The sequence below is a fragment of the Ctenopharyngodon idella genome, chromosome 5, assembly GCF_019924925.1.
Source record: "Ctenopharyngodon idella isolate HZGC_01 chromosome 5, HZGC01, whole genome shotgun sequence".
Lineage (NCBI taxonomy): Eukaryota > Metazoa > Chordata > Actinopteri > Cypriniformes > Xenocyprididae > Ctenopharyngodon > Ctenopharyngodon idella.
The window spans coordinates 33,559,156-33,585,717 of record NC_067224.1 but is presented as its reverse complement, the minus strand read 5'-3'; the positions used below and the strand labels follow the sequence as shown (position 1 = coordinate 33,585,717).

The 26,562-nt window shown below is 39.4% G+C and overlaps 1 protein-coding gene across 3 annotated transcripts in view; it reads left to right on the top strand.

Annotated features, from left to right (window-relative positions):
- fam222aa (family with sequence similarity 222 member Aa) overlaps positions 1 to 26,562 on the top strand; it is a 62,933-nt gene that overhangs the window by 10,531 nt on the left and 25,840 nt on the right. For all 3 annotated transcript variants that reach the window (XM_051894323.1, XM_051894324.1, XM_051894322.1), the window contains one exon: positions 26,289 to 26,446. In XM_051894323.1, the coding sequence (XP_051750283.1) occupies positions 26,341 to 26,446 (106 nt within the window). In that variant the 5' untranslated portion in view covers positions 26,289 to 26,340. The remainder of the gene's footprint in view (positions 1 to 26,288; positions 26,447 to 26,562) is intronic.

Genomic DNA, 26,562 nt, shown 5'->3' with positions numbered 1-26,562 from the left:
TTGGAACGGTCAGTTTGAGATGGTCTAGAGATTAGCGCATGTGCTGTAGTTCTTGTGCGGATTAGATTTCAGCTAGCATCATGTTCCGGTACCTTCTATTGTCCATTCACTTTCGCTTTTTTGGGCTCTTGTGTTTTTTGTTTTATGTTCAATCAATCCATAAATAATTAAAAAGCCCCCCCACAATTATGGAAAAAGATTTAATTAAGCATTTAAATTAAGCATTTTTTGTATATTGGTTTATTTGAGCTGTTTGTTTTAATGAAAAGATTCTCTTGTAGTGAAATCCAGATTGATTTGAAGAAAAGCACTGGGGAAGCATTTGCCAGTTCATTGGATTGATTTAAAACAATTGGTTTGTATATTTAAGATACACAAATGGCCATCTTTTTAAAGTACTTTTGCATTATCAGCCTTGTTGATCAGTTACTGCTATACCCTAAAAACTGTAGACAACATCTTCCCAGGGAACTTTGGTCCTTGATATGACAACTACTGCAGGGTGATGACATGGCGATATTGCCTTCATTGGCTCATTTGTTGTTCTTTATTTGGCTCTTAGTTTTATTAACATTTTGATTGAGTTGGTGGAACTGCCAAGTGTGTCCGACTGCATCCCGCAGTACTACAAACCACGCCCCCTACTACAAGTTACGCCCCCCACAATGAAACAGTCATTCAGGATGTCATCAGAGTCCCTCCCTCTGGATTCGCAGACGTCGTCAATAGAGGGTATGCACGTGACGTCACCATCAGTTGCTATGACTGAGGTTACGCCCACTGAGTGGCAAAGAGACTGAGTGGCAGCATTGGTTGAAGCGTGAATGCAGTGAAAAACACACAAAACACATTCAAAACGGGAAAGAGCTTTGCAACTGACTGTACAAACAGCTTTGACCCAAAATCTGAGGTATATTTTTTTATAGACTGCCAAAAGCTACAGAAAAGAGAAGTAAATGGATCGGTGCAAATCAAAGAAACAACTGCACTCCAGGCAGAGAGAAACAAGGATTTGCAGTTATCATTTTGTGTCAAAATGTTGTATTTTGAGGTAAAATTGTACCCTATATATTGTATTGTTATATATTGTATTGACAACTCATCAATTAAACATTTACCATCTTATATTCTGAATAATTGGGTGTTTTTAAATAAACACTGACAAAAACTAAAAGTTTTAGGGCTGGATGATATAACATTGATCACGATTTAGACCTACCTATATTGTAGTTATGTAAAACGTTCACAGGCAGATTTGCTTTATGTATTTCTCCGGCGTCGAAATCATATAAATGTCAGGAAACACGATTCCTAGCTGCATGTCAAAATCCATGGATTAGGTTTCTTTGACATGTTATAAGGAACACTATCGAGCCCAACCTTTAGTGTAATTGTTTGTTTTACTCACGTTTTCGCAGTTTCCCATATTAAATCCAGTCATGCAGCAGGCTCTTTTGCCACTCAGTCCAGCTGAGGGAGCGTGTCCCAGGAAAGTGACAACAATGCATACCCTCTATAGCTCTTCTTCTACTTCACTTTCCCTGCCTTTTAAGCTATCGCCACCTAATGATAAGGCATACAGATCGTATTACATAGATCACCAGATGCCGTAAGTCATCCTGTTTTTTTTTCCCTCAGTTTTTAAAGTATTTAAATGATGAAATTTACACTAAATTTTAAATTTAAGGAAGGGGTAGGTTTAGGGTAGGTTTTTAGCTAGAATTACCATGAGTCTTGTTTTTTCACGGGAGGTGTAACTTGTAGTAGTAGGCGTGACTTACAGGGGTGTGGTTTGTAGTACTGCGGGACACAGACAGACTCTTGTCAGAACTGCTGACCCTCCAAGGACTAATGAACTGCCTGCGCCACTTAAAGAGAGATGAGAGGTTTGGCAGATATGGTTGGCCCAAAGCCGAGTGTTTTATCTCCAGACCTCACTTGCTGAAAGGTAGACAGGAGAGGCTTTCAAAAGAGTTTTTATTGTTTATAAAATCCCACATTTGCAACCTCCGCTGTATGCGTGATTGCGCGTGCATGTGTGCTTCTTGAGCCTGACCCCAATTTACACACTGCCTTTTCCTAACGAAAGTCATTGATGTTCTTTTAGCTTGTGCCGAGTTTCAGGCATAATTTGTGTGCGGCCAATTATCTCTCCAGCTTTGAAGACTTTCCTCTTGCTTCTCCAGGTTGGGATGAAAATTAATTTGGAGCTTCCCGAGAGCCTCGAAGCCTAAATTAGACTCTGGTTAAAAATCAAGGATCTCTTGCTTTTAATTTGACATTTCAGTTTTGATTTCTTTTAGGCTTGGAAACACCTTAATTGCAGTTTGAACCATCTCAAATAAGCAGATTCTTCAGTGGTTTACTGCTGGAAATGTTCATTTGTGAATTTTATTATACACTGTTTCACAATTCTGTTTGTTAAGGCTCATTCTGAGTGTAGCTTGGCCTAGCAGTTGTCTGGTTAGTCTTAGAAACGCAGAACTTTGAACTGGTAATGGTTTACTATGCTTTGTTGGGCACTTTTGCTGATCTGTTATCTGTCTGGTGTTTGAATGTACACAAGTTATTTATATTGATAGGTAATGGTTAGAGGATATGGCTTAATTATTGATAACTATCAGTCTGAACTCTTTGACGGTTCATAGATCAGAAACAAATTAGATGTTGACGTAAGTGCAGGGCGAGTTTTAAAGTAAGCCATCATGTCATTTGATTTGCATTTCACATTAAAATCAGCATGACTGCCGTATTAAATTGCAGTCGACGGATGTGATTTTGGATGTGTTCTAGAGTTCTGTCGTCTCATCCTGTCCCTCGCTCAAGCGGCTCCGCGCCGATTCCATGGGATCCGTCTGTGAGACCGGCTGTGACAGCTCTCCTGTTCATGGAGTCAGAATGCAGACATGCTGAAAACACAGCGCACACGTTCTAACCTCCCATGTGTGCCTCCTCTGGAACATCTGTCCAGCTGTCATCTTGTCTCAGCCAATCAGATTCTGCTGTGGGCAGTAACTGTGGAAGTGTAGCTGGAGTAGTCTGTCTGTGCGTGTGTCTGTCTCTCTCTCTGAGGAATATGAGAGTGTGTCGGAGCATTGCTATGTGCTTTTACACCAAACATGCGCACACACACACACAAACACACTCACACACACTCCCTCTGTGCCTGTTTACCAATAATGTGCAGAGATGTGAGCAGCAGATGGTTCCTAATTTTTATTTTTTCTCTGTGTGATTTTTCATGTTTAATCCCGATTTCCAAGTAATGCTGTCAACTTATATCATTTTCAGAATGTTTTTAATAGAAAGTGGTTTGTACTCTGTAAAACTGTGGAGCGGTTCTTTTTCCCTATGTAGTGATATCCGATTGCTGAGCAAATTGTTCTTTTTAATGATTTTTGTCAAACTGTAACTATGAAATGAGTTACTTGTTAGGGCTATAAACGCAACATTTTATAGACACAATCTATAAAACTTATTTAAAGGCATCAGAAAAAATCAAACCGTAATTAAATTAAAATGAACATGTTGTAATAATTCATTGACTTTATATTTTTTTACTCAACCTTTTTATATTGAACAAATGACGTGAACAACATTTTGCGATCATAAAAATAGCAACATTTGGCAATCTGTAACTCATTTAAAAACAACAGTATTGAATATTTGTGAGCCTGGACCACAAAACCAGTCATAAGGGTCAATTTTTTAAAATTGAGATTGATACAATATTGAGATTGTATGAATAAGCTTTCCATTGATGTATGGTTTGTTAGAATAGGACAATATTTGGCCGAGATACAATTATTTGAAAATCTGGAATCTGAGGGTGTAAAAAAAATCAAAATATTGAGAAAATCGCCTTTAAAATTGTTTAAATGATGTCCTTAGCAATGCATATCCACTCACAAAAATAATTTTTTTTATATATTTACGGTAGGAAATTTACAAAATATCTTCATGGAACATGATCTTTACCTAACATCCTAATGATTTTTGGCATAATTTTGACCCATACGATGTATTGTTGGCTGTTGCTACAAATATACCCATGCGACTTATGACTGGTTTTGTGGTAAAGGGTCACATTTGTTTTACTACAAAAATGCGATTCCAATGTAATTAATTAATAATTTTCATTGAAACAAAAAAAAATGACTTTTCAATGTAATTTTTCTTTTATTCAACAAAATATTGTTCACTACTCAAAACAATCAAGTAATCTGAGTGATGAATCGATGAATCATTTTTTTAACCTTTTCCTTTGAAAAGAACCATTCAAATAAACCAATACACGAAAAGTCTTTAATACTCAGATTTCTCGTTTCAGGTTCCCAACAGTTTTCAGTTGTGACTCGTAGTTTCCACCTAAAGTTAAAGTTAGTCACAATTCACAAGTTTCTGTGCAAGTGTGACATCCTCTACCATTAGTTAGTGTGGCGTTTTGCCCTGTTTTGTGAATATGTAAACCTCTTCCCCCTCACGGTAAGACGAGCCCTGTGTGACCAGTTCTTAACGCGCACTATCTCTTGGCTGTTAGATCATAGCGCCTTTTTCTTGACCGCTTGTCTGAGAGGCTCCAGTCTGAAGCCCCATCCCTCATCAGTGGCACAGGATGGCGCTTCAGATAAAGGAGGAGAATTCTATTTATGTCCGCCTGTAAACAAAGTCCCAGTGAGGGAGAGCTAATGGCCTGGAACTGACGAGAGCCTGCAGGGATATCTCACTCTATTTCTCCCTCCCTCTCTCGCTCATCTTGTCACCCTTTTTTCTCCTCGTCCTTCTAGTCATGGTGGTAGTAGATGGGAGAATCAGGCTGAAAGGAACTGCGTTGAAGCAGTCAGTTTTCTGATGTGAGGGGAAAGGCTTTCAGGTCCTCGGGAGCGAGAGGGAGGAAGAGCAAGAAGGCCGGAGGAGAATTTCTCCTGGGAAGAGACTGTAGTGAGAACAGCTGTTCAAAATGTACTTTCTTGCTTTCCTGCTTTCTTTGGCCCCATCTCTAGGTTCAAATCCACTGCACATCAAACATTTATCATACACTTTTACATCAATTCCTCTAGATGTTGGACCAGTGATGTTTTTGAAGGGCTTTTGATCTTCGGAGCTCTAAGTTCTTGATGAATATATTCGAGTGAATAGTGACATATGGTTGTGATCGTATGCTTATATATCGTAAGTATATTTTTGATTGGTCCCGTTTGGATCCACTAAGTCTTATATGTTCTTTTCTTACATTAATTACCGCCTTTATTTTTGAACGACATCTGATTGATGTTTCCTGCGAGGTGACAGCTGCTGGTTATTGGGGAATGCTTGATTGATCCGCACTGATGGAGCAGAGACAAGCCATGAAACTCTCCCATTGAGTGTCACTTACGACGTGTCTTGCAGCGCCAGGCCCATTCTGTTCTCTCTTGCGCGTGCGAGTGACAGACTTGTGCTGGGTATTGAATCGGGGATTGTTAAGCAGACGCTCGGTGGTAATGCTTTGTGTTATGATTGAAGGGCAGAGACGGCATCTTCTCGCCAAAACCCGATTTCTGTGCAAACTTCTCCCCTCCCCTCCTCTTCACGTCGACACGTTCGCTAACCCCGGTGACAAGCGAAATGCTGCCGCTTGTGACTTTTCGTTTTATCATTCAAATTCGTCCCATTGATGTTGCCGGCTTTGATTGACAGGCAAACTTGAGAGAGTAGCGATAGCAATCAGTCCTCATCAGCTGCGTTTGTGACCGTGGACAATAGTTTCTCTCTTTCGGTTTTCACACTCGTCGTTTTTTGCACGTCCCCCTCCCTGCTGTCACAGAAAACTCAGACGATTGCATTTCTGTCACGACAGAGGGCTATTAATCTTTTAAATCCGAGCCAGACCTGAGCAGCATTGTGTTCTGGAATCTGAGAGCGCGCTGTGGAGACCACTCTGAAAAAGAGCGAACGGGGGGAACATAACGGGCTCGTTCTCTTTGTTAAGGAGAAACCGAAGCTTTCTGAACGCGCACAATATTAGAAATCTAATCTGTCAGAGAGCAAATGATAGATGAGCAACATGCAGATGGTGAGGTGATTGTGAAATCAGTCTGCCCGGTTTTACCTGATATCCCTTCGGCCCTCTGCTCGTTCGCTCTCATCTAACCCGTTGGCCCATTCGGTGTGATTTGCTTGTCGAAAAAAAGTCCACGTGACTCGCTTTAACCTTTATTTTAGTAGAGGGAGGTCACTGGGTGGTCTCCGCTCTTTCGGAAAGGTCATTGCACCGAGGTCATGGGTTTAGGCCAGGAGATGCAGAATCACCGTGTTCAGGCGCCCTTGGAGCAAATCATGTGAGTTCATTGCCTCGCTCAAGGGCACAACAGCAGTGGAAAAAAACAGGCACATTAGAACAAACATGCCGCTTACAAAAGTTAACATCCTGTGTGTCCTTTGAGGCATAGGAATCAGTAACCCTCCACTAAGCTAACTCTATTATAGCTAGATTTTATTTGTTCCTTGCAAAACGTCTTGCGAGATGTTACCAAGTGGTTAGTGGTTAGTTTTTTTTTTTTTTTTGCCTTACACAGTTTCTAAGGTGTTTTGGGTGGTTTCTAGGGTGTTTTGACTGCCTTATTGTCCACCAGGTGAAATTTGTAAGTCTAGTCATTTAGAAAAGTAACAACAGATCACATGATTTGAGGTATCATTCATGTCTAACACTTTGGTTTTGTAGTGGTTTGAACAAAGTCCTAACCACAAGTATGAGCAATAGTAATAATGATACTTGCCTTAGCAAACACCGCTAATTATGTGGAGAGATTTATTTTTCCTTATTTTTTTCATGTCAAACAGCAGACATTTGAGAAATCAATGCTAACCTTTCATGTGAGCTTTTAAAGCAAGGCCACAAATTCATTTTATCACAAAACCAGCAGGCAGTTCTGCCGAAAAGACTCTCGCTGTTAATGAAGTGCTGCCTTGTAGGAGGCATTAAGAAGTATAAAACTAGTGAGTTGAGGCAAACACTGCAGAGCCTCTAAACATTTTTACGGTAAAGCAAGGTTATTAATATTAGTTCAAACATGCTTCTTTTAATTGCTTATTTGGCATTAAGCAGAAATTTTAAATTCAAGTGACTCATGGTATACTAATTGCAAGCACAATCTCCCCTGGAACAACACGAGGTCAGGAGTCTTACTCAAAGACAAAATGGTAATCGGTTCCCAGGAACTTTACAGTTTTAATCGCTCTGTTTTGAGCCAATGTCCTCGCTTCCCCTTGGCCCCCTTCTCCCAATTAGGTTGAGGTGTTCGGGTCCCCACCTGAGGAAACTCGATCCAGCGGGCTGAAAGCTCCAGACAGGGTTGGCTGGGCTCAGTGATGCACAGAGTGTTGCTACTCGATAGGGGTTTCTCCCAAGGATCGCTCAGGGATGAAGCTCCATTGAATTTCCTTTCCAGAAAAACATGTTTTTGCTATGCAGGACACCCAACCAAGGCAGATAAGGTGGTGCAGAACTTCTCATGTGGAGTATCCATTGGTTACCACAGATTTAGTCCAGTTAATATGTATTTCTTTATTTAATTTAGAAGAAAGAGAAAAGAAAAGTGGAAAAAGGAGCCTAAATCAGAGAGTCTAGACTGAGTGAGCTTTTTATATGGCTTATAAAATGTTTAAGACAGCATGACAAGAAATCAAAACTTATTTAGCTTTCTTAATATGATGTATTTCCTTGTCAAAACATATTCAGTTGGATATTGTAGACTGGATTTGAAAAGGAAAGTACCAGCATGAAGGATATGATAGTATCACTAGTACTTTTTTTTTTTTTTAACTGTATTACAATATTAATATAAAACTATTTTATTATTTTACTATAATAATATTATTTGTATGTTTTATCAGACAATGTTTTTTTCCATTTTGGGAAAGATTTTTTCATATTCTTCTTTTGTGTGTAAATTGTACATTTTCCAGACTTAAGAGTTTTCTTTTTGTCATGAGATCATGTTCTTCTATTTCGTTTAGCCAAACAATTTATCCGTCTAAATATTTGTGAAGTTTCCCAGCTTGCTGATAAAAAGAGCTGTTTGTTTTGATGATGCTCTGTCTGTCAGTAACCGTATCATCTCCGCCGGCAGTGTTTACTGTCCATTATGTCCGAGCAAACACAGCCGCTGCTGATCTTGTGTGCTCTCCACACAACCTGTCTCCTCCGAGTCTGGATCATAAAAGTGCATTCAAAGCTTTGAAATGCCTCCGCTCTCCCAAGCCCCAGACACTTGCTGCATAACTCAGCTGTGTGGAAGCATTTCGGCCCCCCCATGCCCACCCTTGCGGCTGCCCCATCCCTGCTCCCCGTATTCAGGCGTCTCTCTTGACTTCTCCAGCCCTTTGTTTCCTCAGGGGATGGATGCAGCGGGCGGGGAGGGTGCGAGCTGTTCGATCAATAGCCGCTCCATCTGTCGGGCCTGTGGCAGGGGCTCAGGGCGGAGGGTGGAATTCGGCACCGTCTGTGGGGTGTATGCAGGGGGCTTGTCACCGGATTCTGCCTGAATAGGGGCTCAAGGGCTGTGGCGCTGGGGTGGGGTGGAGTGGGGCGGTGTCCCCCAACCATTCTTCGTTTTTGTGCCGACTCCCTCTTCAGCACAGTGATAGTTGGCTGGCGTGTGTGGATATGTGTGTGTGTGTGTGTGTAGAGATGAGAGGCGTCTATTGTGTCATTTCACAGGCTCCCGGGAGACAGGGTCACCTTGTCCCTCGTACAAACGGTGCCCTCTCTGGATATTTTGGCTGTGTGTTTTATACGAGGGCCAGACACCCAGGCTCTGAGCACATCTATCTCTCATCTCAGCCCTTTTCAGATTCCCTCTATTGAGAGAGAGAGAAAGTCTGGAACAGGGCTTTCAAAGGGGACATCTGAGATAGTTGCACAGTTGACATCATTCTTCCTGCGAGACACTGGAGAAGCTCTGGATCTGTCTGTGCAGCTGAAATCTCCATAAACTGTCCTTTTAGGACACTGAGGTCTGTATTTGTGTTTGGATTGTGGACAAACTGTGCTGCCCATTTAAAACATAATACTTCCGTTTACATTAAATCAAAATGGGCCCTATTTAGTTTTTTAATAAATGATTTAAAGGATAAGTTCACTTCATAATTAAAATTTCCTGATGATTTACTGACCCCTATGTCATCCAAGATGTTTTCTTTCTTTCTTCAGTCGAAAGAAATTAAGGATTTTGAGGGAAACATTCCAGGATTTTTCTCCATATAGTGGACTTCAACAGTTACCAACGGGTTGAAGGTCCAAATTGCAGTTTCAGTTGCGCTTCAAAGGGCTCTACATGATCCCAGCCGAGAAATAAGGGTCTTATCTAGCGAAAAATCTGTCATTTAAAAAAAAAAAAAAAAAAACAAAACTTTTTAACCACAAATGCTCGTCTTGCACTAGCTCTGCGATGCGCCACGCATTACGTAATCACAGTGGAAAGGTCACAGGTGACCTTTAGTCTCATCTTACTGTTTTTACTGTATTTTTGATCAAATAAATGCAGTTTTAGTGAGTATGAGACCTCTTTCAAATACATCTTCCGACCCCAAACTTTATAACTTTGGTATGGACCTTTGTTTTTTAAGACCTGCATATATCTGTGTGAGTATGTGTGCCAAAACTTTGGCTGTTGTGACAGCTGCTTTGCCTTGATCAGTGTACTATGACGAGGACTGTGGTCCTTGGGGAGGCTCCTCTCTGCTGTTATTTAATGGCATTGGCTTCACATGAAGGACGTATACAGCAGTCTTAACCTCTCTGGCTCCGGCTCTGTCATGGCCACTGATGCATTTTTTTTTTTCCAATGCGAAAAGACCCATGAAAACAAAGTGTTCAGCCTTTTCCCTCCCTCAAGTTAGTATCAAATTGACAGAAAATACAAAATACGATGCCAAGCGCATGTCAGCAGGCTTATCTTTTGCTCTCTTATCTGCTTGGTCATTTCTTTGATCCAGAATAGCTCACAGTTTAGCCTGACCGTTCTCCAAGGCTGTTAGTTGCTGCAGCATCTTGTCACGTAAATCTCAATTAACTCCGGTTCAGCCGTCAGAGACCACACCGCTCCTAAACGAGCCCTTTATTGCCTCATATCTAATTGTGTGGCTCATTAAAGCCACTAATCAAAGAGACTCACATATCCAGCAGCAAGGTTATGTGGTGCTAAACGCAGAGATGCTGAAATCTTTCAAATGAATAGCTTGACAGCAACTCTGTAGCACTCCAAACTTTTTTGTCCTTGTAGAAAAATGTTCCAGAGAGACTTTAACCCTTATCTGCCCTAATGTCTAACCAGATTCACAATCTATATGGTGAATCTGAGAAAACCATACCCAAACTCTTTAAAATTATTTTAGTAAAGATGCATTTTACTGTTCCTATGTGAACAATAGTAGTACAGGCTTTTTCTTTATGCAAAATATTTCGTGTAATAATAGTATTGTTGTTGTCATTATTATTATTATTATTATTATTATTATTATTATTATTATTAAAAATAGCATATGTTTTGCATAATGAAAAGTTTTGTTTGTATAACTTTGTAAAAATTTCTAAGATTAGTTGTTTTTTTGTTGTGATTTCACTTTTTTAACTTTAGTTAGTGTGTAATGTTGCTGTTTGAGCATAAACAACATCTGCAAAGTTACGATGTTCAAAGTTCAGTGCAAAGGGAGATATTTTCTTTTACAGAATTTTTTTTTAAAGGGCGACAACAAACGGCTGGTGACATTGGTGACATCACAAACCCCAAAATTTACATAAACACTGCCCCTGGGGACACACAACAAAGGGGGTGAGGCCATGTTGGGCTGCTTTAGAAAAGAGGAAGAGTTGTTGTAGTAGAGTGTTGTTACCATGCCGTCATTTTACGCTGGACTGCTCCACAAACAAGGGTCAATTCAACGCTGGATTTGCACAAAAGATTAACATGACAGCACATGCTAGTCGATGAGTTGAATCAACTCCACAGCAACTACATAAATTTATCCACTAACCCTTTAGAAACGTCCAGTTGGATTCTAAAAGTTGTAACTTCTTCCTGAGTCTCTCCATCAGTGTCTGACTCCGGTTTGAACAACGTAAGGCTGAACACCGTTACTGACAATCGTCATTTTGGCTGCGTGAGATTCTCCAGCTTTGTTGTTGTTGAGCAACCAAAGTGCAATCTGTTAAATCTGTTTTGGAAAGCGGGCAGGGAGCAGCAGCTCATTTGCATTTAAAGGGACACACACAAAAACGGCGTGTTTTTGCTCACATCCAAATAGGGGCAAATTTGACAATCTATAATAAATGATCTGTGGGGTATTTTGAGCTGAAACTTCACAGACACATTCTGGGGACACCAGAGACTTAAATTACATCTTGTGAAAAGGGGCATAATAGGTCCCCTTTAACATCCTTTTTCATGGCAATTAATGACATTTTGCACAATATGTTCTAATTACATGTGTCCTTAATTTTTGTAATGTCCATTATTTTCAACTTTGATTCTTCATACAGTAATTTTGTACTGTATTGTAGTGAAACAAATTCTGTAATAGTGTTTTTGCTTTTGTGTTTTATCTCAGTCTTACAGATGACAAGGTTTTACCTGCAAAAATCCTCAGTATTAGGTAACTGCAGTTCTGCTTTGCCAGCACAGCCCTGCTATCTTTCTGGTGTTCCCAGAAGAGCCCTGTGTACCTCTGAGCCTCAGAGAGATTGGTGAAGAGAAGGTTGCAGTGGTCACAGAGGGGTTCGTTTGCTCTTAATGGAAGCACTCACTGGCTATCTCCTCAAGCCAGCCTGGAGCTAATTTGAGACAAGGCGGATGGGTGTTTGCTGTCTCTATGTGCTCTTCCCACCTCGCATGCTTTTATCACACTGTTTTAGTAGCCGAGGTTTGGCATGGGGGAGAGAAAGAGAGTGGAAAGGGACATCTGCCTTTTGTGTCTCCTGGGTTCTTCTCCTTTACTCTAAATTAAGAAGATTTAAACAGACAGTGTTTGTCTTTGTCCACACTAAAGAGGGAGCCTCAGCAGGTGTGTGTGTCTGTGTGTCCAAATAGACACGGCTCAAAGGCTCTCTCCATCAGGCGGGGTTCGTTTGCAAGTATGGCGGCTTTCAGCGCGAGGGAGAAAACTGCAGTGACAGCACAATGAATAAATTGAAAAAGGCTTGTGTAGTAAATTGTCTATCGCTGGTGACAAACGATCTGATAGGAGCGTGCGGAGGCTGCAGACGCCGCCGTCCCAGCAGAGCTGTGAATAACTGGCCTATCTGCGTGCTGCTTAGCACACCGGCCTCGCTCACACGCTTAATAATTTATATGCTGTGAAATATTTCCCCCCTGCGCAGATACGCCCGAGTGTTGGCAGGCGGTGGGGACAAGCTCTGGGAATGTCCCTTCAGCGTTAATTTGGGGGACGATGACATCCAGAGGTTTCTCCCTCTTTTTTCCTCTCTTTTTGTTAGGAAATGCCCTTGATAGACAGTTCCTCATTCCAATCCTTAAATTTCAATTTAGGAATCGGAACGAGGAATTTACTGAATTGTAATTTTAAAGAAATTCAACGCAGGTAATGCATTCTTGGAAATGAAATGTTTGAAATATTAAATATGAACCAATATATATATATATATATATATATAATATATATATATAATGTGTGTGTGTGTGTGTGTGGGTGGGGGCTGAGCTGAATCAAGGGGGATAGAGTTCCAGTTCAAAATGTAGAGGATTTCCATTTTTTTATCCATGTAGTATCCTCCAAATGCTATGCAAATTTCATACATAATGTTTTCTGCATCTATGGTTTAAAAATATATCCAAAAACTAGGGTCCTCCAAGTGAATCTCAGCCATTTTCACCACTGTATACACACACATACACACAAATTGGTTTCCATGTTTTACGGGGATATTCCATGGAACAAAAAATGTCCCCATAAGGTCAAAATTTACTGATATTACTATCCTAGTGGGGACTTTTGGTCCCCATAATGTAGGGAATACCAGGTACACACACACACATAGATATACAAATTCATATAGGTGGAATCTGTCTGTCTATCTGTCCTTCTGATTGTGTGTCTGTCTATTGATCTATCTATCTCACCTTTAAACCCTTTTTAATCATTTATTCAAAACTTTCAAACAAGGCAAATTTGTTAGGGTTAGTTCACCCAAAAATTAAAATTCTGTCATTAATTACTCACCCTCATGTTGTTCCACACCCGTAAGACCTTTGTTCATCTTCGGAACACAAATTAAGATATGTTTTATAAAATTCGATGGCTCGGTGAGGCCAGCAAGTTAATTTAAAATTTCAAATGCCCAGAAAGGTACTAAAGACGTATTTAAAGCTGTTCATGTGACAGCAGTGGTTCAACCTTCCATGTTATGAAACCACAAGAATACTTTTTGTGTGCCAAAAAAAAAATAGACTTATTGTTGAATAATCTAGTGATGGGTGATTTCAAAACACTGCTTCAACAAGATTCGTAGAGCTTCGAGGCTTCATAAAGTAGTGTTTTGAAATCGTATTCTCGTCGCTTCATAACATTAAGGTTGAACTACTGTAGTAACATGAACTGTTTTAAATACGTCTTTAGTAGCTTTCTGGGCATTGAAAGTGTAAATTAACTTGCTGTCAATGGAGGCCTCACTGAGCCATCGGATTTTATCAAAAATTTGTGTTCCAATGATGAACGAAGTTCTTACAGGTGTGGAACAACATGAGGGTGAGTAATTATTTTTGGGTGAACTAACCCTTTAAAAGTGGTTATATGAAAATTCCTTAATTTAAATAAAGGAATCAATTCTGAATCCTGTTTTCTATCTAAAATCAAATTCAGTTTAAACTGAGTAATTGAATTGGAATTTAAAAGACATTCTCAATTCTCAATGGCACTCTAGCGCTACTGCCATTGGAAGTCGCACCTCCCATCATTGCTTATTTGCATAGAGTGGAACTTTGCTCAACTTTGTCGCATTGGCAACATTTGCTGTCACTCAAGTCACCTCAAAACGCCAACTTTTATTGAAAACGAATGACTTCCTGTGGCTTTGTCACTGCAAATTGCTGTCAGTGTGAAATGAAAGCCCCTTTATGCTGTTGTGGACATGACAAAACGTCATGCTCCCAGGCATTTATAATTTCTTAGGCTAAATTTCTCACTTGTCATCTAAATCTCCGTTCAGACTGAAGGCTATCAGAAATCTAGTCCAACCTCTGTGGAGGTGTCCTTTCTCTGCAAGGGGTCCCTCCAGCCCTGGGGACCAATTAAAAGGAAAATCTCTTACTGTCGGGACAGGGCAGTTTAATGTGGCTGAACCGTTTGTTTGTTTGTATGTTTGTTTGTATCTGTGGGATATACCAAGCACATGCTTAAACTGTGTGTACGCTTATACAGACTTCTGTAGGCTTTCATGTTGTTTTTTTATGTCCTGCCCTGTTTTATTTTTATTTTTATTAATAAACTGGGGTTTTTAAAATCCTGTTTGGGCCCTGCATCCAATTATGTGGACTATAAAAAATTTAAGAGGGACAGTCTTTTATAATTTAATCCTAAAGTAATAGATTCTGTTAAATATGCATGAGCTTGGCTTTATAGATGAAACTAGAATTAATGTCTATCAGAGACCCGACCAGGAAAGCACAGAGGAAGGGAAGGAGATGGAGACGGGATATCTTATCATTATTCTAATAGGGTATGATTGCCGTGGACAGAGGCAGACTGTCTACGGCTAGACGGGGCGGCCAGTTTAATCGTTGCAAGTATTGAGCACATTTACCCAGGCTGGGCAAGCTGAAGATGAGATGCTGAAAACCGATCCAGCCATCCCCTGGTTCGATTGTCTCTTATTTTTTTTTAGAAGGAAGGTTGTGTGGTTGAATGGGAGGGAGATATGTTTTGAGCTCTGGTTTGTTTTTGGCATGCTGTGTGACAGCTTAATGAGGAAGTTAAGGAGCATGCATCGGAAGGTCAGGGACTGCCGATCAGAGAGGGAGTCGTATATCTCCACACAAAGTCTCCTCACCCGTATCCTGTACACTCAATCTGTCAATCTCTCGTCAGCTCCGCTTACCCCTCCGACGGGACACATGCTGTGCTTGCCATACAAACAGATCCTTTCTTTTGGTCTATTTACGGTAAATTCAAAGGAGCAGCCAAGGAAAAACGCTTTTCAAGGTCTTCACAAGTGTTTCGAGACACGTGCGAACCGCCCTTTTGCCCTGTTATTTCCTTTGTAAACTGTAAACTGAGACGCTCTGTTATGGGCTTGCACGGTGCGTTGAATGTAGCTAATTGCGCGTTGAGTTCTGGGCAGAGGAGAAGGTCAGTTGTCGGTCCTTAACTTCCACCCTGACAACGCCATTAATCCCACAGCGAGTCAGACTGCGCTCTGCACTGCTCACAGGGCAAATGTTTCATCTCAAGGAAGTCTGTGAGGAGAAATAAAGGAGCTTATGAAATATTAGATTATTGGGCAGCTGAAGTTTTGCCTTGGAGGTGGAAGTGCTTTTTCTCATCTCTGATGTATTTGGTGGCATGTGGCATAAGGCCAAAATGAATGGATGTTCCGAAGACTAAAAAATCTTTGTAACAGCTCTGCTGTTTCTCCTAGACAGCAATGACATTAAAAGAACTTTAGTTGAAGTCTTTGCTTCATTTTTGACCGTATCATACACTTTGCTTAGATTTCCTGTCTGCAATCAGAAATCCGTGATTTAAATATGAACGCAAGTATTTCTTACCAAATTCTTCCAACAATTAGGTCTATTATCTAGGCCAGGTGTTTTCAAACTTTTTGATGCCACGGACCGCTAAACATGATGATCCCGTTGTAAGGTTTCCCCCTTCCTAAAATATAAAGGCAGCTATATATTTTAATTTATAAAGACACATTTATACTGTGAAATTTTTTTTTTATTCTATTTTTGAACCCCTATTATTATTAAATATTAATATTTTATATTTGTTACACTTTTTCTAAATATATAGTCATTTTTTATTTTATTTTTTCCTGCTCCAATTTGTTTATTTTCATTTATACTTTATACAAAACTTATCCCAAAATATTTTATTTTAATGCATTTTATTACACGATTCTTTGAAGATTTTTGTAAAGTTCCTAGCATCCACTTGTCCACAGGTTATGCTCTCCATGTTGATTTTAAATCTCTATTCTCCTACTGTATGTTAATAATTATGTATGTCTTATTTGTGTTTTAGGAGAAACTTCTGAGACAAAGAAATAGTTCATCCAAAAATGAAAATTAATCTGTCATCATTTACTCACCCATCTGTGGAATACAAAAGGAAACATTCCAAAGAATTTTTGGTTCCGAAAATGAAACAAAAGCAGCATAAATGTCAAGTGTGCTCAAATCTCATTGGCGGTTCTGCATATTTAGACATGGCGCATCCATGACATCCAGAGACATTTGCTATCATTCACACCAAACTTGCCACAACAGTCTTAACCTTCCAAGTTTGAAATATGCGCATATGCAAATGAGATTTGTGAGCTCCTGGAGGGCATGATTTTCATTTTTGGATGAACTATTTCTTTGAATAAAACAACTGAGAACATTAAGTCTCCTGAGCTTTGAAAGAGCAACCTCTGAGCAATATTTTTTTCCCTCTGGGTATATGTGTGTTTGAAGTGTGGATCCGGCAAGCAGAGAAGCTAAAATGTGACACAGAGGATTAAAGGAGGGCAGTAGGGCCTACAGGCGTGATTTTGGGATATCTAACCCCTTTAATACACCATGCCATATCTCGAAACCACGTTTAACCACCGACCCAATCCCTTCCCTCGTTTTCAGCAGAAATGCATATTAATAGATTAGCGAGACGAGGGGTTTGTGGATAAGCTCAGCAGTTAAAACGGAGGTCGAGCTTCAGTCTCCCACTGGTCTATTTTATTTAATTTTTAAAGTCAATGGCCACATCCTCTTCACTGTGTAATTTAATCGGAGACTCTGTGGCTGTGGGCAGCATCTGCGCTCTGAGCAGAGATAGAGCTGCTGCCTTCTTTTTTTAAAAACTAATCCTCAGATTTCTCTGCTCACAGAGCTACAGATCACTCCGCTGGGTGAAGACAATTACCAGCCTGCTTTTTCATGCTAATGCAATCTCTAACTAGATCTCTTCCCAAAAAAATGTAGAGGAGAGAAAGCGAGAGATAGGAAGAAGGAAAGGGTTTTTTTTAGATTAACATTTAATTATGAACAGTTCCCCGTCAGCGAAGCGGAGGGGTCAGGAGAGGAGGGCAACACACAGAGGGAAAGGGCAGGCAGTAATTTAAGATGCTGAACTCTGCTTAGGGACGTGTGTGTGTGTGTGTGTGTGTGTGCCACGCCGGAGAGAGAGAGAGAGAGAGGTCAGAGGGCACGTCTCATCATAAGCAGGGTTTTGCATGACTGCACCTATTCTCGAATGCCTGCATGAGGGGTTTCAGGCCTGGTGTTTGTTTTGAGCAAGGATTTTATGACATCATCCTCCGGATAAACAGTGTTCTTGAATAAACTGAGTTCTTTGGCCTCATCGGATGAATCTCCCAAGCCTCACTTGACCTTATGATTGTCAAGCTGTCTAGAGCGCTTTTCAAGACTAGCAAAGGAGACTTCACAAAACCCTGTAATGTTCTCTGAGAATATAATGTTTGTCTGAGAGAGTCACTGTGCGATTTACACAAGCATAGAGTTGGCGTTTGTTTGGACGTGATCCGCTTTGTATGTCATTTTTCTTTTTTTTAAATTTTTTTTTTCCAATTTTTTCTGAACCTGTTTTTTATTTTCAGTTATATTTATTTTTCATTTATGCTGTCAAATATTTTATTTTTTATTTTATTTTAATATTTTTTTAATTTATACTGTCAAATGTTATTTTATTTTTTTATGTAACCATTATTTTATTTTTATTTTCATTTATACTATACCAAAATATTTTATTTTATTTTATTTTAATACAATATTTCTGAACACTATTTTATTGTATTTTTGAATTATATTTTTTATAATAACCTATAAGCATCCACTATTGACTCAGTTTGAAAAGTGCTGCTTTTCAAGACTAGCCGAGGAGACTTCATGAAACCCTCTAATGTTCTCAGTCACGTTTGGTTGTGCGATTACACAAGCGTGTCAGGTAGAGTTGGCGTGTGTTTGGAAGCGATCTGCTTTGTATGTCATTTTGCAAAGCAGCTTTGTCAGCCGAGTGCAGCCGACCAAATGTCTCAGCAGCGATGAACTGGGATACTTTTCTTTGAAGGCTTCTGTGAGCATGTACACATATCTGAGACTTATCAAAAGATTACCATTCCGCACACATTTCCTTCTTTAGTGGCCACCTTCACATAGATACACACGCGCATGTGAATTACACACATACCTCACCTTCACTACTTCATGTCCCTTGGAAGGGGAATGATAACGCGGGTCTTTATCAGGACAGCTGTGTGATATGGAAGGTGCCGGATATTTCCTGCCACTAGGGCCAGGCAAGGCCGTTATTCGCTCGCTCACTCACTATCTCTCTCTGATTATTGGACAGAAAACTGATAATCTTACAGGAAACGATGTCTGATAAACCATATATGTGTGTGTATATCCCTGCACATAAATATATGTTTATGCTTTGAAGGTTAAGTGGCAATGGATGTTATGATGGCTGGATCATATGACTGAATGACATTGTGTTTTGGCAAAAGAGTGAGTGGAATATAACATTCACTCTTTTGCAAAAATTTTCGTCTTTATTGCTCACACTACAGTCTGTTGTTGGTTTATCATTTATAGCTTTGTTATGGTGAGTATAAAAGGCCTATTAGCCAACTGTATAGCTACTTTTTATTGTGCTTGCAAAATGTATTTTTTCCAGTAATTGATTGTTCCTCACTCAATGGTAATGGAAATTGAGGTCAGCAGGCCTGCAGGTGGATTCTGGGATACTGCAGTTTGTCCTCAGAGAACACTGATATAGTACATAGATGGCTTCAATTATTTTCTATTGATTTGAACTATTGATGTTACATTACGTTTTTATTTATCATAACTGAACATCAGCGTGCATGATTTGATTATTTGTCTTTTTCTCCCTCCCTCAAATGACAACAGCTCATCTTTTAGACTTCAGCCCCTCAGGCTGTGATCAAACAGCACAAACAATGAACAAAATACGGCAAGAGAAGACACTTGAATATTCACACTAACAAATGAATGCCTTCAGGGGGTGGGGGTGTTGTGCATAGAATAGGCCATTGTTTTCATTTTGTGTTAATCCTAAACAGGGTCCTTGTGTTATGTGAATGAGTTCAGATGTGTAACAAACAGTTTGATGGCCAGCGCTGTGCTTTTTTTAGTTTAGTTGTTCTTTTCTGTGGATTGTTGCAGTTTAACGGACAACCAATTGCTCCGATGTGTCTTTATTTAGATGTGTGAACTCTACACTTGGGCTGTGCATTCTTTCTTTTAAAATTCGTTGTATTTAAATGCTTGGTAAGGAGAGAATAAGTCATGCAAATTGCTGTAGCTTGCATTATTTATTTATTTATTCATTCATTCATTCATTCATTCATTCTGACCAGTATTAAATATTTCTTTGTGCATTGTGCATGGTCACTATTATTTTATTACTATTTTTGCATTTAGGTTACCTTTTCCATCATCTAACATTCACTTAAAAGTAATCTTTTAATAAAAGTAATGATTTTATAAACCTTTTAAATGTAATCTCACAGTGAATATCCATTTTTCATACTCTACATTATAATTGTGTGATGACTAAATTAACTTAAGCATCTAAAATGGCTGATTTTCTGGCTAGTTGGCTAATGGCTAGTTTTTCTTTATCTTATTTATGTGGACAAAGTAGAATTTTAATTTTAATATCAGTTCATTTCAATTCATTTATCAGTTATGTGGCCATTACATGAAAAGAATTTCTGACACCGTTTAATCTTGTCATATTTTATAACCATTTTTTTAAACTATAGTGAATAAACTATACTAATGAATGAAATGTTCAAGGTGTCTGAATAAATTTTGCTTTGACTGTGTGTGTATGTATGTATGTATGTATGTATATATATATATATATATATATATATATATATATACACACACACACAGTCAAACCAAAATGTATTCAGACACCTTGAACATTGCTTTAGACAGGAAGTTCTTCCACATGATCTCACGCACACACACACTCATTCAGTGTCTCGTCTCAGTGGTCAATTAGCTGGTGCTTCAGCCACCGATGTGACAGCGTTAATGTGGGCTACTGTAGCGTGATTCAAGATAACAGGCGTGTGGTTTCGCATGGTGTGACAGAGATAGACTTCATCGTATTATCATCCGGCTCCCATTTGCAGGCCTTGTGGAGAGCTAAAGAGTTAGCAAGAATTTACCACTGCAATATGTTTATGTTCATTCTTCGAGCTGCAAAATAAACCATCTTCCATCTGCTTATGCTTGCAACAATGGCTGACCTGTGTTTAACCCTGGAATGGAGGCTGGCTCTTTAGCAGATGTGGATATTGTGTGCGAATATTGTTAGCTATTGAATGAGACTGTATGTATAGTGGAAACATGTGCGTATATTGTTTGTTTGTTTGTTGTCAGCAGGACTGTTTGCGCTCTATGGGTTTTACGTCCTCTCCTGTATTCATTTGCTGTTAGGAAGCGCCGGGTCTCCTGTGTGTGCGTGTCTTGTTAACAGTCATTGGATTTATGTCCCTTTGTGCGTGCCCGTCTGCAGATGTCCCCTCTGAAGGATTGTTTGTTTGTTTGTGAGTGTTTTGCATTCTCGTTTGTCCTTGTCCTGTTGCATTATCCGTGTGTGTGTGACTTGATGTGTTATTCTGATTTTGTTTCTAATGTTGCCTGCTCAGCGTGTTCAGCAGCATGTGTGTGTGGGTTTTATATAATAGTTTTGAGTGTCTAAGATTGTGTGTGTGTGCTCTGTAGTGAAGTTAAGGGGTCGGGGACTCTGTCTGTCCCTCTAATGGGCTCTTTCATTGCTTTCCATTCAGCGGTGCAGTGTGTGTGAGGGATTATGGGGGACTGTAGTGGCTGCTTGTTAAAGCCGAAGAAAAGGGTCTGGGTGTGTCGATTGGATTAACTTGTTTGGGCTTATTAAGAGGGGAGACGCACAGGCCTTTTAAAAGCACTGCATGGGGCTCTCTGTCTCACACACACACACACGCACACACACACACAGACATTCACACACACTCACACCGAGCTGGCAGGTCACCATTCAATTAGGAAGAGAATCCCCCCCTCCTATCTGTCCCCTCAGCTCTCAGATATCGCAGACAAACGCAAACGCTCATTCCTCTCTCCCTCCTTAACATCAATATACATAAAATCCTTACAGGCTGAGTTTATATTGGTCACAATGAGGGATTTTATAGACAGGAAATCAACTTTTACCCCTCATGCTTTTTGTCTTAGATTCTTTTATCCTCACTAACACCTCTTTTCGTTTCACCTTCCCCTCACTTTCCAGCATATCGATCTTTTCAGCTCTCTCACAGAAATGCACTTCAGAGAATTCAGGGGGCTCAGGCCAGGTTAATTCGCCCGCCAGAGATCTCGGCATGCATCACACAAACTAAGTGCGTGTGTACCTGAAACTGTATATTGTTACAGAGTCATAAGTACTTTCATTACGGAAACTGATTTATGCACAGACTACTTTGACTTAAGCTACATGTCTCAGTTGGAGATTTCAGAGTGTTTTGTTCTGAACAGTTGTAAGTGTAGATTGTGTGTCCACACTGAAAGCAAAAAATGCTGTGTAGCATCACCTAGTTGTAGTCAATCAGAACAATGCAGACTTGCAGTTACATAAAATTGGATGTCAGCCCAATAAGAAAAACTAGCAACCAGCACAGTGTGAATATCTGTACCATATCAGTAATCGTCAATTTATATATATATATATATATATATATATATATATATATATATATATATATATACATACATACACACACACACACACACACACACACACACACACACACACACACACACACATATGTGTGTGTGTGTTGGTCTTTATAGGATATTTTTAATTGTGCATGCTCATTTATTATTACATTTAGATGATCTTTGGCATCATCTAACGCTTAATTAAAGTTTTAAACCTCATTTTACGGTAACAAACAATGATAATTTTATAACACCTGTTATAGTTTAGTAAATCTCAAAAACAATTGAGTTTAGTTTTAAATTTTAATATTTATGGTTTAACATTTATCTGTTATTGCTGTAACATGAAAATAAATCTTTTTCTGTCAGAATTTAAATATATGTGCTAGGGCTGGGACAATACATCGATTCTTGATTCGCGATACAAAGAATCTGGAGCGATTCTGATATTTTCCGATGTATCGCAATTCTCTCTCGAATCAATTCTGAGCTTAGTTTTTAACAGCAGATGGCACTACGTGCTTTAGAAACACCCGTACTCTGCTTGCTTCAGTTCCTTTACACACACCACTTAAACCTAAAATAATCATTCATAAAGTTTGAAAAGGTTTACAAATTACAAGGGTGTTTGCAGTGGGCTGTGTTTACATTAATCTCGCGTCATTAAAGCGTTCTGAGCCGAGGTAAAAGTATATTTAACCACTTACATGACTCAGCTGAACGCACGTTCTCTGTCTTCTTCGCAAGCATTTGAATGTGTGGTTAAAAACTAGCCTAGAGCGCCATCTGCTGTCAAAACTAAGCTCAGAATCGATTCGAGAGAGAAAATATCAGAATCGATCCAGAATCATTGTATCGTGAATCGATGTATTGTCCCAGCCCTAATATGTGCAGGCTGAAGGCTCTAAACACATTTTGCAACTTGAGCCTTCACCTTAACCAAGAGACTTAACACCAGGATGTTCAAGAGGGATGTCTATGAAGTCGGTGTGGCTGTAGGGCTTAAGATGAAAATCATATGCTAAATAACAACAAACCAAATCCATGCTGTCTTGGCTTTAGCTAAACAAGCATACCTTGTTTCTTAATCTTGTAGGGGTACAAGAGTTCAGTCATATCTCCTAAGAAATGGGTATTTTCAGGTATAGGTGTGGTTTGTTCCCAATGACTGCTTATAAACCCTCTAATTTTATGAAATAACAGCGATAAGAGAATTTGCAAATACGTAATGTGCCTCGTATCTCAGGAAGCAGACACACAAGTGCAATTGCAGCAATCTTTCAGCGTTTGCTGTTCATTGTGTTGAGCTGGTAGTGCTTTTGACTGAAAGGGGACAATGATGAGTCTATAGTGGTGGGGATTTTATTGGTGTTACAGCTGATTTATTCACATACATTGATAAGCACATGTTAGCTGACACAGCTACACAATTTCAAAGTTCATGCGTGTTTACTATAAATAAATATTGACAGATAGACAGACAGACCTGAGTCGCTTGTCGATCTCGCTCTCATTCTCTGCTCAGTTCCTCATCATCTGCTTGCATTCACATGCAGATTTTTGGAAACAGAGTCTCAGGAAGGGCTAATCCATTTCCCCGCTGTGACAGAAAGCCATTGAGGAGACAGAGAGCGAGAGAGAGATGTTTACCGATGAGCTGCGATCTTTAAATAACACTGATTTCACATGTCAATAAAATGGAGCGATTCAGCACACTCTTGGATTGCATGTTTTCGGTTGTTGTTCACAGTTTGAGGATTTGTTCCCTCTGAAAGTCTGACTGACAAGATGGGTGGTAAAGGGTTGTCAGGCGTTCTTACTGAGCTTCAAGATGTTTCTGCTTCAGTTTAATCACGTTGCCATCTAAAGAGCCTGTAATTTACACAGTTGCCCTCTGGAATGACTTGATTTAGCCAAGGAGGACATGTTCCTAGATCTTTTGTTGGTGCTGGAACAACATACCTATAAATTATTGCCCTACTTGTACCCCTGACCCTAACCAATCACAGGGATAATAGATTAAGAATGTTGTTCAAGCCCCTAACCCCAGCCATAAGCCTAATCCTAAAACCTGATTGGTTGACAGGAATGCTGTTCCAGACCAACAAGGATATTGATCCAGCCAGGAACATGTCGTACCTACTTAGGCAAACCATGTTAAGCGTTTCACCAGGGTTATTATGGCTTTGGATTTTTTAAAAAAGGTTTTATTTCTATTTAATTGGTCTTTTTTTTATATTTTTCTTTTTAATTTACTTTAGTTTTAGTTTTCAGTTTTCAGTCGATCACTGTTTTAAGTTATTTAATTTTTTCTTCGTTTTCTAGTTTCAGTTTTTATTTTGGTTCTAGTATTTTAGGGCTGCCAAAGTTAATGCGATAAATGGTATAATTTTTTTAAAAGTTTGTTTACATTTCTGCAATTATTATTGCTATAGAAGCATTTACATGTTTAATGTTGGTGGGTTGTAAAGATTTCAAAGGTTTTAAGCTTTTTATTTTATTCATTTATATTTGGAGCAATGAGATTTTATTTTTTTTTTTGTGTAGTTTCAATTTTACCTATGTTTTTAGTTTTTGGTTAAAAAATGTTTTCATTTAGTTTTTGTATAGTTCACTTGACATTAACACTCCACATAATTGATTTTGTTTTTGTTTAGTTTCGTTTTTTGTTTTGTTTCGGTTTTGTTTTGTTTTGTTTTGTTATGTGTCTGGGCCACAGTAAGGTGTTTTGAAACAAACACAATCAAAACCATGAACCGTAATATTCCATATCATAAACAGAGCTGAAAATTAACCTTAATGTCTGTATTAAGTTCAGGAGGTCATTGTGCTTTATTGACAACACATCTGTCTGTCAGTCGTTATGCATTTTCAAAGATCAATATGCTTGCACATTTGTGCTGAAATCACAAATGTCCTGTTCTAGGTAGCCTTGTGGTTTCGATCTAGGCTTGTGCCAAAAGGTTGCAGGTTCCAACCCTCCATTGTGCCCTTAAGCAAGGCACTTCACTTAAAGTTACTTTGTTCCTGTTCCTGTAACTTACTATTACACTTTCTTTGCCAGTCTTGTTGTCGGCTGGTGGGCGGCATTGCTGCCTGAAACGTAGTCAGATGGTCCTATTACGCATTCTCCAACAGAGCTGCTGTTTCCTGTATCGACTGTCTGGCAGCACGCCCCGTTTTCTCTTCTTCCTCTGAAGCGAAAGAGCTGAAGATGGAGGAAGGCAGAGTAGGAATGCAGCCAGAGATTTATGGCCCGGGGGGAGATTGATTACGCCCGTCACTGGCCCTGATGTGCGCTTGGCATTTGCCCCCCACCCAACTCATCAGCATGTTGCACATACACCCACACACAATATGGACATTTACACTCCAAGCAGAAACTCCTGGAAATCGCCTCGAGACCTTTTTAGACAAAACACCAGTCACCATCTGATCTGCAGATAGACTCTCTCTCTCTCTCTCTCTCTCTCTCTCTCTCTCTCTCTCTCTCTCTCTCGACATCCCCATCATTTAAAAAAAAAAAAAAGCCTTGAAAGTGTTTCAGCAGGTCAGTGCAGGGTTTTGTTCGTACCGTGTGTGTTGTGAGCAGTGATGGGTGCTTTATTCCTCTTGTGACTGAGGGAAGTGATAGGCTGCTGATGGATGGGTGCTGTGGGATGGCCAGGAAGGACAGGGCTGCTAGATTCCCATGTGATGCAGCAGGTGTGTGTTTGTAATTCAGCCCACAGAGCCGAGAGGCAGCTGGAGCAGCATTAAACCTCCACCTCACATACTTCTGTGTGTGTCGTCCTCCTCCTGTGTATTACAGGTGTGAGATAAAGAACTAAATTAAAAATACATATACACGTTGGAGCCGTGGCCTAGTGGTTGAATCTGGCTTGCAGCATTTTCTGGTCCTTTTACTATTTATATTATATTATATTATATTATATTATATTATATTATATTATATTATATATTATATTACGCCATTTTTTATTTATACTTAACAAATATAAATATTTAATTTATTAATACTCTTAGACTTTATTTTTTTGTCTTTTTGAAATATATTACTATTTGTAATATTCACTTTTATTTTTTATTTTAAAAAATATACTGTGTGTGTGTGTGTGTGTATATATATATATATATATATATATATATATATATATATATATATATATAATTTTTTTTTTTTTTTTTTTAATAAATGTGGCCAGAAGCATGTCCTCTGGTTCCCAAATGACATTTTATAATACTGCTTTTCCCATTTAAATGAGTGTAATTCCTTTATGTCTTGCTTAATCTTCTGACTACACCATTAACCATTTTAACAATTTTATTTTGCAGGTCGGCCTCGGAAAACCAGTGTCTGTAGAATCATACCTGCGTTTGCGCAGTCATGCTGGCCTGTCTGCAGAGGAGGCAGAACCCTGCACCCCAGCACGCCACGGCCGTCTGCAGCAGCAGCAAGAGTCTTGAGCCAACGCAACACATCAACCGCAAATGTAAGCCTGTGTTTCAGAGTTTAGATTTTTTTTTTTTTTCTGGTTTTAGATTAATTTTATCATAAATGGCAAATACAAATGGTTGACAGCAAACTGGTTTGGCTTGCTGATTGCTG